At 38.5% G+C, this 16,427-nt stretch overlaps 1 protein-coding gene across 4 annotated transcripts in view; it reads left to right on the forward strand.

The window, feature by feature from the left end:
* The first annotated feature begins 983 nt into the window (after positions 1-983).
* The window catches only part of MYSM1 (Myb like, SWIRM and MPN domains 1), a 45,231-nt gene continuing 29,787 nt past the window's right edge, over positions 984-16,427 (forward strand). For 2 of the 4 annotated variants that reach the window (XR_008668199.2, XM_063698254.1), the window contains exons 1-7: positions 1,333-1,425; positions 6,230-6,308; positions 8,511-8,581; positions 11,031-11,108; positions 11,199-11,222; positions 12,331-12,409; positions 15,697-15,795. Coding sequence is in view for 3 of the 4 variants with exons in the window: in XM_063698254.1 (XP_063554324.1) it covers positions 1,358-1,425; positions 6,230-6,308; positions 8,511-8,581; positions 11,031-11,108; positions 11,199-11,222; positions 12,331-12,409; positions 15,697-15,795 (498 nt within the window). In the remaining variant the exon portion in view is untranslated. Of the gene's footprint in view, positions 1,426-6,229; positions 6,309-8,510; positions 8,582-11,030; positions 11,109-11,198; positions 11,223-12,079; positions 12,410-15,696; positions 15,796-16,427 lie in introns of those variants that run through there. The other 2 variants (XM_004025879.5, XM_063698255.1) reach the window with 2 other exon arrangements.

The raw sequence follows: 16,427 nt of genomic DNA on the forward strand, positions 1-16,427 counted from the left end.
GAATGCAATGGTGTGATCTCGGCTCACTGCAACCTCTGCCTCCTGGGTTCAAGCGATTCTTGTGCCTCAGCCTCCTGAGTAGCTGGGACTACAGGTGCCCACCACTACGCCCAGCTAATTTTTGTATTTTTAGTAGAAACGGGGTTTCACCATGTTGGTCAGGCTGGTCTCGAACTCCTGACCTTGTGATCCGCCCTCCCTGGCCTCCCAAAGTGCTGGGATTACAGGCGTGAGCCACCGCATCTGGCTGTCAGTATCTAATTTCTTGAGAAACTATAAACTAGACAGAAGTGGTGTTTATCCTCCAATTTCTAACAACATGATTGTTACATGGTGAGCACTCAGTAGAGAGTCAACAAAGCCTGGATTCTATTCCTGGCTCTGTCTTTGAACCTACCTGTCCTTGGACAGTCATTTCAGCTCTCCAGGCCTCAGTTACCTCACCTGTAAAGTATAACTGGTGATATTAGCTCTGCCTACCTCACTGGGATACTGTAAGGATTAATGGTCATGAGCGTGATTTTTAAATTGCAAAGACGTCTACAAAACAAATTACACAATCATAAGTTATATTCTTAAATATTTGTTGAATTTTAAAATAAAAGTTGTTCAGCACTTAGGTGAAATGCTGAACGACTTCACATAAGTGCTGCACGACCCTTTTCTTTAAAAAACAAAGAGAGAGACTTAAATAACCAGCAGGTATGCAACCTTCAGTTCACAAAGCGGGTCTAGCTTGACTTTTTCATCAGTCCAGAAAGATATTGCTGTTATCCCCATTTTATCAATGAGAGCAGTGAGGTCCCAAAGAATGTGTGCAAGAACAGAAGCTCTTAAAAGCTCAGGAGGGCCGGGGCGCGGTGGCTCACGCCTGTAATCTCAGAGTTTTGGAAGGCCGAGGCGGGCGGATCACCTGAGGTCGGGGGTTCGAGACCAGCTGGGTGAAACCCTGTATCTACTAAAAATACAAAAATTAGCCGGGCGTGGTGGCGCATGCCTGTAATCCCAGCTACTTGGGAGGCTGAGGCAGGAGAATCGCTTGAACCCGGGAGGTGGAGGTTGCAGTGAGCTGAGATCGCGCCATTGCACCCAAGCCTGGGCAACAAGAGTGAAACTCCGTCTCAAAAAAAAAAAAAGCTCAGGCGTGGGCCACTTCCCAAGGTCTCTACATGTCAACAAGTTAGAAAGGACCAAGCCCCAGGCCTCTGGGGGCGCCTTTGCTCTGGAAACCCAGCCTCCCGGCACGGGAGGGGCCGGACGGCGCTTCAACCCCGCCCCGTGACGCGTTAGGCCCTGCCCCCGGGCCATCTTCGTCTCGCGGGATCTCTCGGGAGGACAGACGGGGTCAGGTCCCATCATGGCGGCTGAAGAGGCGGATGTGGATATCGAAGGGGACGTGGTGGCGGCGGCGGGGGCACAGCCAGGGTGAGGCTTAAAGACCGGGTCTCTTTGGGGCGGAGAGGGGAGTGGATTGAAGGAGAGGGCCCTGGGAAAGCTGCAGGTCCGGCAAGGGAAAAGGGAACAGAAGACTGTCCCCTGGGCCAGGGTCTCTTGTTGGCCTGGGAGGCACCGCGCCCGCCGGCTTGTCCCAAGCCCAGCGGGCAGGGCGGTTACCTGGAGCTCAGGTACTCCTGTGTCGCTTTCACCTTTTGCCGGATGCTGTGAGAGCACCGATTTCGCCTACCACATTGCGTTTGATTTACATTTAGATTCCTTCTTCCGTTCCCTCCTTTTCAGGATCTCATCGACAGTAACTAGAACAAGAGCGGCTACGGACGAGACCTGAGGTCAGGGACTCTTGTTCTATGGCTCGCTAGCCGTGTGACCTTGGGCGAGTCGTTTCATCCCTTCTTCCACATGGGGATAGTTGTAAAACTTCCCGAGAAGCAGGTTGACTTAAATGGGCCAGGTTTTAGAGTTGGACAGTTCTGGGTTTTCCTTCTGCATTTGCTCGCCCTACCAGTTAATAGCAATGTGACCTTGGGCAAGACACTTAACTTGTCTGAGCCTCAGACTGCTCATATTTAAACTGAGAGTCATGATATGTACTTCATGAAATTGTGAGGATCAAATGAAATGATTATGAGATATGCTTTAGCATACGGTAGGTGCCCTCTGAATATATTCTTCACCATCCTGTTACCCTCGGGGACAGTACTGTGAGAATCCAGTGAGGGATCACATTTTTTAAAATACCTGTTCCAGCAGAACAAACAGCCCAGTGTGATTTGACACAGAACCTCCTTTGACTCCTTGCTTTCTGAATGAAAAATGAGTCTCCTTTTAGTCATGAAGAGTCCTAGACTAGCCAGGAATCAGAAAGCCTGAGTTCTAAAGTCAGCCAGCTATGTTGTTTATAATTATGTACAATTCCCTTAGAACTGTATTAGCTTGAACCATATGAAATTGCCAATATTTAGACCGTTTTTGTTCTATAAAGCGGCAATTTCATGTAGTTCAGCCTAATATTCGGGCCTCTGTGAACTGGGGAGAAGTACTAACCCAGCGCTTGAGGCACTAAGATAGTGTGTTTAGAAGTGTATCATGAACTCTAAAGCCCTATAAAGACGTGAGGGGTAATTAAACTCATATGGTCATTGTCCCTCAAAGCTTTGCAGATGAGTAGGGAGCCCTTAATAACAATACTTGTTGACATTCATGTAGTGTTTAAATCTTGACCAAGTGCTTTTGCATGTTTGATTTAATTTACTTTTCGCAACAAGTTAATGAAATAGGTTGGCAGGGATACTTATCTGCAGTCTAGAAAGAAATGAGCTGGCCTTGGAAACACTAAAGATTGGTCACCTGAGGGCATTGGCTGTATGCTTCTTCCATAGATTTATCTTAATTTTTCTGATTGTGTTTCATTTTTCTCCCTTTTCTCTTTCTTCCTATTTTAGTTGAGGCCTAGGTCTACTGGTGGCACTTGTGGTAACAAGCAGGATTACAAAGGTTATTGGTTCCTGATGATGGTTACAATTATTGTCTTATACAACCCCAAGGAGTATCATTAATATTATATTCTGGGCCAGGCGTGGTGGCTCACGCCTGTAATCCCAGCACTTTGGGAGACCAAGGCGGGCGGATCACGAGGTCAGGAGATCGAGACCATCCTGGCTAACACAGTGAAACCCCGTCTCAACTAAAAATACAAAAAATTAGCTGGGCGTGGTGGTGGGCGCCTGTAGTGCCAGCTACTCGGGAGGCTGAGGCAGGAGAATGGCGTGAACCCGGGAGGCAGAGCTTGCAGTGAGCGGAGATCACCACCGCACTCCAGCCTGGGCAACAGAGCGAGACTCTGTCTCAAAAAAAAAAAAAAAAAATATATATATATATATATATATATAGTCTGATAAATAGTGTCCAGTGGTGTTGGAGCTCCAACCATATGGAATTTAGTGTGATGGTACTCTCTGAAGTATGTAGTTACAGTTGATATTATAGCATCTGTGAAACCGTTGAGAATAAATTTAATAGACACTTTTAAGCACTTGGTAAGTGCTAGATGTCAAAGTTAGAAGATGGTATTGAAACTTTTGGGTTGGCTGGGCGCGGTGGCTCATGCCTGTAATCCCAGCACTTTGGGAGGCCAAGGCGGGCGGATCACCTGAGGTTGGGAGTTCGAGATCAGCCTGACCAACATGGAGAAACCCTGTCTCTACTAAAAATACAAACTTAGCCAGGCGTGGTGGCACATGCCTGTAATTGCAGCTACTAGGGAGGCTGAGGCAGGAGAATTGCTTGACCCTGGGAGGCGGAGGTTGCAGTGAGCTGAGATCGCGCCATTGCCCTCCAGCCTGGGCAACAAGAGCGAAACTCCATCTCAAAAAAAAAAAAAAATTTTTTTTTTTGGTTTCTCTTCTACTTCTACCATTCTTTCTCATTCTCCTTTTCTTATGTTCTTTACTCCTAGTGTTGCAAGGAGTTTTCTCATTGGACTTTCATTCACTGACCACACTGTCCCTCTTAAGACTTCAACTTCTCTTTGTTAGGTTGAACCATATGAAATTTTACCAGTGTTAAACCATTTTTGACCTGCCAGCTGATGTTTCCCGAATCTGTTACCAACCCAGATCTCTCTCTTAAGTGACAGATCCATTTATCCAGTTCTCTGAATCTATCTGTACTTGGATGTCCCACAAGCACCTCAGTTTCACCTTATAAATTTTCCCCACCAGATCTGCCTCTTCACCGTACCCTAGTTTAGTAAATGGCACCTACACACACCCAGTCACCCAAAGCACAGACCTAAACTTCATCATTCCTTACCTCCCTCCTTCTACTCCTCTACCCTATCAGTTATTTAGGGCTGTTGATTCTGTCTAAATATCTTCTCAACTGTATTCACTTCTTCCTGTTCACATTGTCCTGTAGCTATAAGTTATTGTCACCTTTCTCTAGTATTTTTAAAATCTCTCCTTCTTAACTGCTCCTTGTCTCCTTGGCCCCATTCTGTTCTAGTCTGAAGTCAGAGTAATCTTTCTTATATCCAGATCTGATCATGTTATTCTCTTCACTCCCCAGTTGGTTTTTTGATAAAATCCTCATTCTTTAACTACCAGAGATCTGAGTGATCCATGCCCTACCTACCTTGTTCATTTAGTCCAACAAATTTTGATTGAGTACCTTCTACATGCCATGCACTGATACATAACAGTGTATCAAAACCAAGTCTGTGCTCTCATAGAACATTCTTGTTAGATGACATAGACAGCAATCCTATATATATGTCAGATGGAGATGGGTGGAGAAAGATAAAGGAGGGGAGGTGAATGGTTTGTCAGCTTTATCTTTTACATTTATCCAGGAAAATTATATAAGATTGGAAACTACAGGACCTCAGAGGTAGTATGAAAATACTGGAAGGACTGGATTTGGAAAATGGGAGAAACAACAGAATTAGGGCAGATTAAATGGGGGTTGTGAAGAAAATGGACAGGCTTGGATTTCTGGCTTGGATAACTACGGAGATGGTGGTGCCACTGAGTGAGATGGTGAACAATGCAAGAGTAGCAGATTTGGGAGGAAAGGTGATTTCAAGCTTTAAACATGCTAATATGTGGTACCTATGGAGATTCAGGTAGAGATCCAGAAGTACCTACCAGAGTATGAGTGTTGCTGATTCTTCTTATTGAGGAATAAAAAGACTTCTACAGTGAACTTGAAATGATAGTGGTTCTGTTTTCTGAACTCTTGGCAGACCTAGTTATTTGAGCAAAGGTTTCTTTGAGCTGATAAAAGTCTCTGAATCCTTTATTTACCCTTCCTGGTAGCCTCTTCCAGATCATAGTTGACATTTAAGATTAAATCTATTTACCATCAACAGTTGAGAGAAATGATTGCTTTTAGAGAATAGTTCATTAGCCCCACAATTTATTATAACTACTGCCTAATTAAAGATTCAGATTTATAAGCCTGTTGAAAGGTTTTTGCAGTCTTAGAGATGGAAAATTCTTATCACTAGATGAGGTCTAGAAAAAGTCAATAACTAAGCAAAAGATTAAATTTATATCATGGATTGAGCCCCCCAAAACTTACTCAGCCTTTTCAAATATGGGGTAAACAATGTAACTTTAAAGAGCTCTTAGGAGCTTAATGAAAAGAGTGAGATAATTTAAAAAGTTTGATCTCCCATGGACATTGAAAAGCGTCCAAATCAAATTAATTTTTTAAATTATATGAGTTGTTATTAAAACCACATTTTTCTTATCTATTCACTGTACTGTCTTTCTTTGAGTATTTTCTGTTTTGGTTCTCTCATCTAGTTTTTTTTTTTCTTTCATTTTATAGGTGGTGCTATTGTTGGTGGTTTTTATAATTTAGATACAGCTAAAAGGTTTAATCACAAAGTTGAATTCCTGTATACACATGAGTACTGGTACTAATCAGCTGAAACTGCATTGTTGGTTCAAGTCACAGAGCATGTTGTGATTACTGCTTTGGGGTATTGTTTTCCTCATGAGATTGTTTATTCTCGAGAACCAAAAGAAGTGAGCAGTCAGACTTGATGTTTCACAATTGAGATGGGGTAGCTTAGCACTACCATGTATTTCACAGGCCAAAGAGGTAGAGCAGGCATTTCCACAGTGTTAAATCTGTTTGTTAAGGGGAGAAGGGAACTAAGTATTTGCTTAGTTCCCTTACTACCTGCTGGCTTCTGTGCTGTGTAAGTTACATTCATTAACTAATATGATTTTCACTTATATACTTATTTTCTTAATTATTACAGAAGTGGTGAAAACACAGCATCAGTTTTACAAAAAGATCACTATCTTGATTCATCTTGGAGAACAGAGAATGGCCTTATTGTAAGTATTTTATAAAAATATCAGGTGCATTAAGCTGTTATTTATTGCCTAGAGTGCTGCTTCTTTTTTTTTTTTTAAATTTAGTGCTAGTTCTCAACTATCACAGATGTAATATTTTTCTTTTTTAGAAATTTAGAATTTTTTTTTACTTTAAAAATAGAAACCTCTTTCTTTTGACATTGAAAAATGGCCTGTTGAGAAACAGGTTCAGAGCCAGCTAGATTTAGGTACAGGTCTTTGCTCTACCACTTCTCAAATTTGTGAACTTCAGTTTCTTTACACCTAAAAAAGTGGTAGGTGGGCAAGGTGGCTCCTGCCTGTAATCCCAGTGCTTTGAGAAGCCAAGGCAGGAGAATTCCTTGAGCCCAGGAGTTTGAGATTGCAGTGAGCTCTGATTGTGCCACTGCTCTCCAACCTGGGCAACAGAATGAGACCCGGTCTCAAAGAGAAAAAAACAAAATGGGATAGTCACAGGGCTTATTTCTTCATGTAGTAGTTACTTTTTTTTTTTTTTTTGAGATGGAGTCTCTTTGTCGCCAGGCTGGACTGCAGTTTCGTGATCTCGGCTCACTGCAACCTCTGCCTCCCGCATTCAAGTGATTCTCCTGCCTCAGCCTCCCGAGTAGCTGGGACTACAGGCGTGTGCCACCCCGCCCAGCTAATTTTTGTATTTTTCATAGAGACGGGGTTTCACCATGTTGGCCAAGCTGACCTTGATCTCTTGACCTCGTGATCCGCCCGCCTCAGCCTCCCAAAGTGGTGGGATTACAGGCATGAGCCACCACTCCCGGCCATGTAGTAGTTACTTATTGAGTACTTACTCTGTGCCAGTCAGTAGGTCAGGCTTGGAGAATACGACTACAATGAAGACAGACGTGTTCCTGCTCTCAAGAAGTTTATTTTCTAAGAGGGAGTTAGATAATAAACAGGTAGACAAACTAATAATAGATTTTGAAGGAAATAAGCAAGATGCTGAATGAGAGTACCAGAGTGGGAAACCTAGTTTAGATTAAATTGTCAGTGAGGGAATCTCAGAGGAGGTGAGATTTAAGTTGAAAATGATGGGAAAAAAGGTAGATATGTGAACAGTTAAAATAAAATTATAGGCAGAAGGAACAGCAACTACAGAAGCTCTGGTTGAAGGCCAGTGTCTAGAATATGGTGGGAAAGGGAGGAGTGGCAGCATGTGGCAAGGTTGGAGAGGCAGGCTAGAGTTCTGTCATGCAGGACTTATGAGTCGGATTATGCTAAAGGGTTTACATTTTGTTTTAAAGGAACTGGGACATCATTGAAACATTTCATATAGATTTAATAGAGATTAGCAAATTTATTTTTATAAAATTAATTTTGGGTACTGTGGTAAAGATTGGAGGGAAGTAAGAGTGGAGTTAAAGGGACCAGTTAGGAAACATTCACGGTAATGGAAGCAAGATTTGATGATTGGGACTTGGCCTGAGGTAGTAGCAGAAGAGATAGAATAGATAGATTTGAATTATATTTTGGAGGTAGAACTGGTTGATAGATTGGATATGGGCATCAAAGGAAAAGGAAAGAATCCACAATGATTCCTGAATTTCTACATGGAATAACTTAGTGAGTAATAGTGCCTTTCGTAGAGTTGGGAATGCAGAGGGAGAAGCAGGTGGAGATAAGTGATGGTGAGTTCTGTTTTAGATATGTTAAGTTCTAGAAGCCAATTAGATATCCAAGTAGAAATCTTGGATGGGCTGTTGGGTGTTATGGACTAGAGCTTGAAGAAGAGATATGAGCTGAAAATACTTAACTTGGAGCGTTGAAAATGAGTAGGATCATGGAGATTGTAACTGAGGAAAAAGGAGAGTTAGTGGTGAGTTTTGGAAAGAGGTTAAGTGTCTAACAGAGTGTCTGATGCCTAACAAATGATTCCTTTTTTGAATGGCGATCATTACCTCATCCTGGGCAGGAGCATGAGCCTGGGAATCCAACAGACTCAGGTGTAAAGTCTCTGCTCTTCCACTTAAGATGCTAGTAGTGCTGTGGTTGCTTCTGTAAAGTATTAATGCCTATCTCAGTGTTACTGTGGTAATCAAAAATATGTCTGTGTGCTCAGTAAATGGTGACTGTCATTTGTAATCATTATAACATGTATTTTTCTTTACCAAAACAGAAGATAATTTCAAAAAGCAATAAATAAAAAGACAAATATATTCTCTTTTTTAATAGCCTTGGACCTTGGATAACACCATCAGTGAAGAGAACAGAGCTGTTATTGAGAAAATGTTGTTGGAAGAAGAGTATCCTTTAATGATTATGAGGAAAGTACAGGTTTCAGGGTGAAAAAATCTATAAATGCAAAATTTACAAGAGGCCACTGTTTACTAGATGGATTTTATACAGCCCCAGACTGCTATTATATAATTTCATGTTACCTATGTATGCAAAAAGCAGCACTTTATTCCTCAGGTTCTGTTTTACTGTAACATCTGAGATCTGATTGCATATTTTGAGTTTCTGTCACTAGCCAACTGTTTATGATATCTGAATATTGAGTAGAAATGATAGAATATTTAAGTCATTTTGAACCTTAAGTCCAAGCTTGCATTTTTAAGTTATATAAGCTGAAACCCAGAGATGTTAATTTTCCAAGGACACAGAGTTGGAACGTGTAAAAGTTCTTCTCACTTCATAATTTACAGGTGTTACGTGGGAGGAATCTAAATAAAAAGCACAAAACAAATACTATAGAATGAAGATGTTTTCCCTACGTTTGTGGATCCTTATTTATAGCTCAGTTTTCATACATGTAAAAGGAGGATTGAACGAAATGATTTCTGATTTTATGATTTATAAAGATAGCCAGTCATAGTCTAATAAGTAGTGGTTTATTAATCTCTTTCATCTTCATTTTATGGATTTCTCCTCACTAAGCCAGAATTTCTCTGTTCCCACTATTTCCACTTATTGCCATGTTGATTTTAGAGTGTCTCTGTACCTTTAATTATCATAGGTTAACCCCATTTAGGCTTTCTTATTCTCTAATTCTCCCCAGACATTGCAGTTGTAGCCTAGATTATTGCTATTCAGAGAAAGTCACATATAATTTAAAATTTTCCGATATCCTCATTTAACACAAAGGAAATTAATTTTAACGATATATTATATAACCTAAAATATTTCAAATATTCTCATTTTAACATTTAATCAAGATAAAAACATTAGTGAGATAATTTTACATTTTTGTACTAAGTCTTTGAAATCCACTGTGTTTTGTTTTGTTTGTTTTTTGAGATGGAATCTCGCCCTGTCACCCAGGCTGGAGTGCAATGGTGCGATCTTGGCTCATTGCAACCTCTGCCTCCCTGGTTCAAGCGATTCTCCTGCCTCAGCCTCCTGAGTAGCTGGGATTATGGGCGCACACCACCACACCTGGCTAATTTTTTGTATCTTTAGTAGAGATGGGGTTTCACCATGTTGGTCAGGCTGGTCTTGAACTCCTGACCTCGGGATCCACCTGCTTCGGCCTCCCAAAGTGCTGGGATTACAGGTGTGAGCCACTGCGCCCGGCCAAATTCCACTGTGTTTTATACTTAGAGTACATCCTAGTTCATGCAAATAGTGTTTTCACTGGTCAGAAACCAGTGATGCACATGTGGTTGGTGGCCACTGTCTAGATAAAACGCTTAAGTAGTCAGTGGTTCACTTCTAGATATGGAAACAAATAATGAGAGTATCTTTGTTCTCAGCATCTATACCTAGCATAGTACCTGACATATGCAATAGATAGCCAATAAATACTTGTTAAGTGAAGAATATCTCAGGCTAATCTTAAAGTATTTCATCAGGCTAGTTTTTTTTTTTGTTTTTTTTTTTTTTTTTTGAGACGGAGTCTCGCTCTGTCGCCCAGGCTGGAGTGCAGTGGCACAAACTTGGCTCACTGCAAGCTCCGCCTCCCAGGTTCACTCCATTCTCCTGCCTCAGCCTCCTGAGTAGCTGGGACTACAGGTGCCCGCCACCACACCTGGCTAATTTTTTCTATTTTTTAGTAGAGATGGGGTTTCACCGTGTTAGCCAAGATGGTCTCGATCTCCTAACCTTGTGATCCGCCTGCCTCAGCCTTCCAAAGTGCTGGGATTACAGGTGTGAGCCACCGCGCCTGGCCTCATCAGGCTAGTTCTAATAACTTTAAGAGGGAAGTTCTCTGGTAGATTTGATCTAAATGTTTGCAATTTTTATTAAGGTAGAGAAGATCCTTGGATTCTTCTCTGTTGGCTTTAGAAATGTGGAAAATTATTCCTGAATTGCCTTGGACAACCAACCAAGTTTACCTATTACATTCTCCATATGTTTTGGAAGAAAATATTTAAACCAGGGTGTCCAATCTTTTGGCTTCCCTGGGCCACACTGGAAGAAGAATTTTCTTGGGCCCCACATAAAATACACTAATGATAGCTGATGAGCCAAAAAAAAAAAAAAAAAAAAATCACAAAATAATCTCATGGTGTTTTAAGAAAGTTTACGAATTTGTGTTGGGCCACATTTGAAGCCGTCCTGGGCCACATGTAGCCTGCAGGCAGAGGATTGTACAAGCTTGATTTAAACATGGAGGCTGTTTCTTGTAGTCACTTCTAATTGGGAAGACAAGGGAACTATTAATAACATTTATGTAGCACACGTTTTGTATAAGCAATGTAAAAATTACATGACTGTGATATTGTTTAAAAAGTTTCCTTGATAGTTACACAGATATTATTTATCTAAAAAATCACTACCGGAAAAAGTCTGGCTTGATCAAAAGGAAGATGATAAAAAATACATGAAGAGGTAAAATCAATTTATAATATTTCTAAAAGTCTGGATTGTATTTTTAGAAACCTCACACGCTTCCTTATTTTCTTTTTTCATGTGATGCAGTCTGCAGAAAACAGCAAAAATCATGTATGTACTTATATTTTATATTTCTAAATCTGTTTTCATTAGTTAAAAATTATGGAAGAATTTTTTTTTAATTATAGTTGGCCGTGGAAAAGCCCTCTTGACCTTAAAGTAGATATAAAAACAGTTTTTTTAATAAAGATGTTGGAGTGGCACAAGTATAATTTTATGGCATTATTTACTTGCCAGAATTTCTTTCATGGCCCTACGTAGGCAATTCTTTCAGATTGTGAAAAATATGGTTGTCCAGGGGTTTATGGGGAAATTTTGAGAAGCTGTTATGTAATATATTGGAATTGACTTGATTTCTTTTACTCTGTCAGTTAATTTTCACTTACTTTCAACAAAATTTTCATTTGGATTTGTGGCTTTCAAAAGTTATCTGGAGAAATTAACTATTTTAAAAATATCCTTTCCCTATAATTGAAAAAACGTTATTTAGCATTTATGACTTTGGAAGTTTATGGTCCTTTAAAGGGTGGTTTACGTATTTGCAATTGCCCAAGAGGTTGAGTACTGAGCAGCCTTTTGCTTTTGTATTTTGCTGAATAAACAATGAAATGAAGTTAACAAAAGGATTAATGGGTTGCTTAAATTAGTGAGCTTCATCAGTTTTATTTTTAATTCCTTGAGATAATGAATTTTAAAAGCAATAAATACAATGCTGTAGTTTTTGACTTCTTTTCTAAATATTTACATGGATTTACATGAAAGAACTAAAGAGATAGTATTTGTGGAACCAATTTAAACTCTTACATGCCTTTCAGGATTTGGGAATGTATTAACACCTGCTGCTTTGTATCCCGTCTAAGGGAGCCTATTTGTTTGTTATCACATTGACTTCCTTTGATGTCTTTTAGTGTTACCCTCACTCAGACCCAAGGATTATGTCTTTTGGGGCTCCCATCATCCTGAGCTAGAGACACGTGACAGGGTAAATCTCTGCCCCCAGGTAGAGGCTGTAGCCTTCTTGTTTTGTTTGTTTGTTTATTTTTAATTCCTAGACTCAAAGTATTGAATTTAGCCCATGGCTATCTATAACCTTTAGTTACATAAATATGGAATGTTCCATTTCAGAAATTTTTTTTGCAATTCCTTTTTTTCCCCTCAGGGTACACTCTCCTACAAAACCAGCCAGTTACTCAGTAAAGTGGACGATAGAAGAAAAAGAGCTGTTTGAACAAGGGCTGGTAAATAGAGCAATTTTAAATTTTTAGTAAAATAATTCTAGAAGCAAATATTGGTAAAGTTATAAGGTTAAATTAATTTATAGAGACCTGAATTTTCTTTTTAATTACAGTTTTAACACCTTTAGTTCTTCTGTAGTTAGAGTAATGATGTTTATAGTGTAGTGCAAGAGAATTCCTTTTAACTTAGATCTAAGGTACTAAAATACTAAAATAGATTTAGATCTGTAGTTTTCACATTCTTGTGGTATTATCAAAATCCAAGAAATTGAGGTATATCTGTATACATGACACCAACTACCTGGATTAAAAGGCAAAATTATTTAGTAATCTCTTTTTTTTTTTTGAAACAAAATAAAAACTTGTATATTTGAAACTGTTGGGGTGATCAGCTGAGTTTTTATTCAGATAATTTGGCATTGTATACACTGTCTAAATATTTCAGCGACTCTAAATGAAGACCAGAAACATTTTTTTTTGCGTGAATGTCTATTACACTGAAATCTATTTAAATGTTCACAAGTTGCATAATGGAAAAGAAACGTATTCTGGTTTCTAATTCTGAAAATACCCCTTAATATGAAGAAACTTTAAAAAAAAATACTTAGGATTTTTTTTAAAATTTTTTTACTATCAAGATTAGTTTATATCTTTTCCTTTAAGGTGCATGATACCTAGTAATGTTCTAAGTAATTTTGAAATTATGTATATTTATACATTACATATATAGAATATTTGTATATATAAAATTTATGTATGCTAATTGAAGTATCATTAACATTTCTACAGATGATGAGAATAAAATGTTTGTGTTTGTATTTTAGTCAACACCATGACATCTATATACTGTATGATATTCTTATATAAATATATAAATGATCTTGAGGTTTTTATCTCTTCAAGACTTGTTCCTATACTGGTGATTTTTTTTATATATTGATATTTCAGTGTGTTGTATGATTATCATTTATATGATCTAACTTTAATTAATCATTTATTTAAGATTCCTAACAACTTTGGTGTTTTGCCCCTTATCAAAGACCAGATACATAATGTTAGGTCTTAAAGAGGAGGTGAGGGTTAAAGAAAGACACACACACACACACAGAAGGAGGGCAGCTCAGCAGCAAATGCAGGCTTTATGTCCAGCATAAAACCTACAGAAGTGGGGGACCAACCTAATGCCAGAGCCCGCTGCTGCTTATAGCCCGGGGCAATTTATAGGTATGGGCAGAAGAGGTCTGGGCAGTATGGCTTGCTGCCCAGCAGGACATCGATAAGATGTTCCCATGCTGAGGCAGTTCTGGCCCTTGTTCCGGCGGGATGTCGTTGTGGTGTTCGGGTGTTTTTTGGACCTTTGTCAAGCAAGATAGAATAGGGATATTTCCTTAGCTGGGCCTTTGTTTGTCTTGTAGTCAGGCGGTTAGGCAGGATACTTCTCATGGCCTGAACCCCTGTGAAATGTTTCACTTCGACAAAGGTCTGCAAAATAGCAGGGAGTTTACAACATGGTGCAGTTTGTACTAACATATATACATACATATGCAAATAGATTGAATTTAAGGTTCATTTTTGGGTTGTTATTTTTTATGTTGGTGGTACTTATGGGGACTACATTTGCATGGTTTAAAATTCAAAAGGTTCCTAAAGTTATAGGGTATTAAGTCTTCTCACTCTCATCTTAGCCTTCAGTTCGCTTTGCCTGGGGTAACCAGTGTCTTCTTTGTGCTTTCTTCCAGAGATATTTGTCCATATATAAGTAAATGTGTATTTATTTATATAGAGATATGTAGACCTCTGTCTACAAATGCTCCATGCTACCTACCAATGTTATCTATTTGTCTTCATCCCACAATAAAGATAAGTAGTTTTTCAGTAAGTTGATCTCAGCTAGGTGTTAAGAGCAATCTTAAATAATTAATTTATATTTACTAATAATTTTCAGAAGCACTTTGAGTTTAAGAAATTGTCCATATGTCATATTTTCTAATGAGTATCAGAAATTTACTTAAATTAAGGTTTATCACTTGGGTGAGATCTTTGAAAATGATTTGCTACCGTAAGGCATGACTGCCTGGCCCGTAAATCTGACACAACTTTTCCTAAGTTGTGGCTAGTTTTTTGTTTTTTTCATAGTTTTAAGAATTCTAAAAATTTAGAATTATTTAGCTACCTTAGGAAGTAGAGAATATCTTATGTTGGGGATATTGCAAAGAGGATTTACGTATTAAATTATAGTTAGACTTGATACCTAACAGTCCCTTTTAGCTGTCAAATTATGTGTTCCTTTCTGTACTTGAGAACACACAGGAGCTCCCTCAAGTTGTCATTTTTTTTTTCCCTCCACAGCTTCAGTGTTATGACATGCACAGCCTTTGACACCGGGATGTGGGAGGTGTTAGAAGGCATTAATTGGAGGGTAGGCAACAGAGTGAGACCCCGTCTCTACAAAAAATAAAAAATTAGCCCGGCAAAGTGGTGCGTACCTGTAGTCCCAGCTACTGGGAAGGCTGAGGTGGGAGGATTGCTTAAGCCCAGGAGGTTGAGGCTGCATGAGCCGTGATCACACCACTGTACTCAGCCTGGGTAACAGAGTGAGACCCTGTCTCAAAAATGAAATAAAAACTGACAACGACATTAACAGGAGAAAACCAGAGTTTGTTGATGTGTGCAGCATATACATATGCAAGAGAAACTCTGATGAGTAATGAAACGGGTAGTTAGAACTTGGGGCTTATAGCATCTTAACAAAGAAGACATTTGTTGCAGGACTTCCTCATTTGTGATTTAATCGATTTAATCTTTTAGGTCAGTTCACTGTGATATCTGATAGAGTAAAAGTCTCTGCTGTGAGATACCTAATGGATATTGCAAAATAGGGAATCTGAGTTAAAAAAAAGTGTTGAAATTAGCATAGAACATGTTCAGTTGATCATATAAATGGAAAATGTAACCTGTACCCCTTTCAGGCACTTATTTATTTTAAAAAGTTATTTTAGATATGGAACATTATAACTTACAATATGAATTCATTCAGTTAGGCAATATCTTCCTTTAGATAGCTATTCTTTTTAAAAAGGAGTTTCTAAATCATTTCCATTAGTTTTCAGTAGTTCAGATTCCAAAAGAATGAATGTAGGCTTTGATTTTAAGAGCATAGTCTATATAGAAGACTTTATTGTGTGCTTCAGAAAATAAAGATGTATTTTTTTTTTTTAATGTTGTAGTAGCTTGGACTATTCTTAAGTAAATTAATCAAAAGCAATTTTTTTTCCATTTTAATAATACAGGCTAAATTTGGCCGAAGATGGACCAAAATTTCAAAGCTAATTGGAAGCCGCACTGTTTTACAAGTGAAGAGTTATGCAAGACAGTATTTTAAAAATAAGGTAAGCAGAATATCAGTATCCTAGTTAATAATGATAATATTTAGAAAAAACTAAGCAGAAGTATTTCTTTAATTCAGACATTAAAGTCTTACTGTTAAAAGTTTTTAAAGTATTTTATACCCACATAGTACTATACAAAACCTCAGAGCATATCTTCAGTGTTTTGAGTATTGCCATTAAATAGGTATCATGTTACTCTATTTAATTTTATAAAGTTAAATGGACAAAATAGTAATTGCTCAAAAATATACTATAAAGCAAATTGTATTTCAAAGAGAAAACCTTAGAGATCTTATCTTATTGTTTCCTCTAGAAAATAACTTTTCCTTTTAAAATATTTGTGTTGTAGAAACTTTTAAGAATTATTAGAGCTTGCAGGAGGTAAATGCTATCCTGACTCTGAAATCTGTTAAATAGCTATGAAATTTTTACAATTGTTATGAAAGATTGTCTGAAACTTTAATAAACTGCAGTGTTAAGAAAGGTTTAATTGTGATCTGGTTTCTTAATCTTTCAAGTAATTTGTGCTATATGCAACCATGTCGTTTTGATATTTAGAATTTTTTTTTTCTTTTTTTTTTTTTTTGAGACAGAGTCTTGCTCTGTCACCCAGGCTGGAGTGCAGTGGTGCG

The sequence above is a fragment of the Gorilla gorilla genome, chromosome 1, assembly GCF_029281585.2.
Source record: "Gorilla gorilla gorilla isolate KB3781 chromosome 1, NHGRI_mGorGor1-v2.1_pri, whole genome shotgun sequence".
Taxonomy (NCBI): domain Eukaryota; kingdom Metazoa; phylum Chordata; class Mammalia; order Primates; family Hominidae; genus Gorilla; species Gorilla gorilla.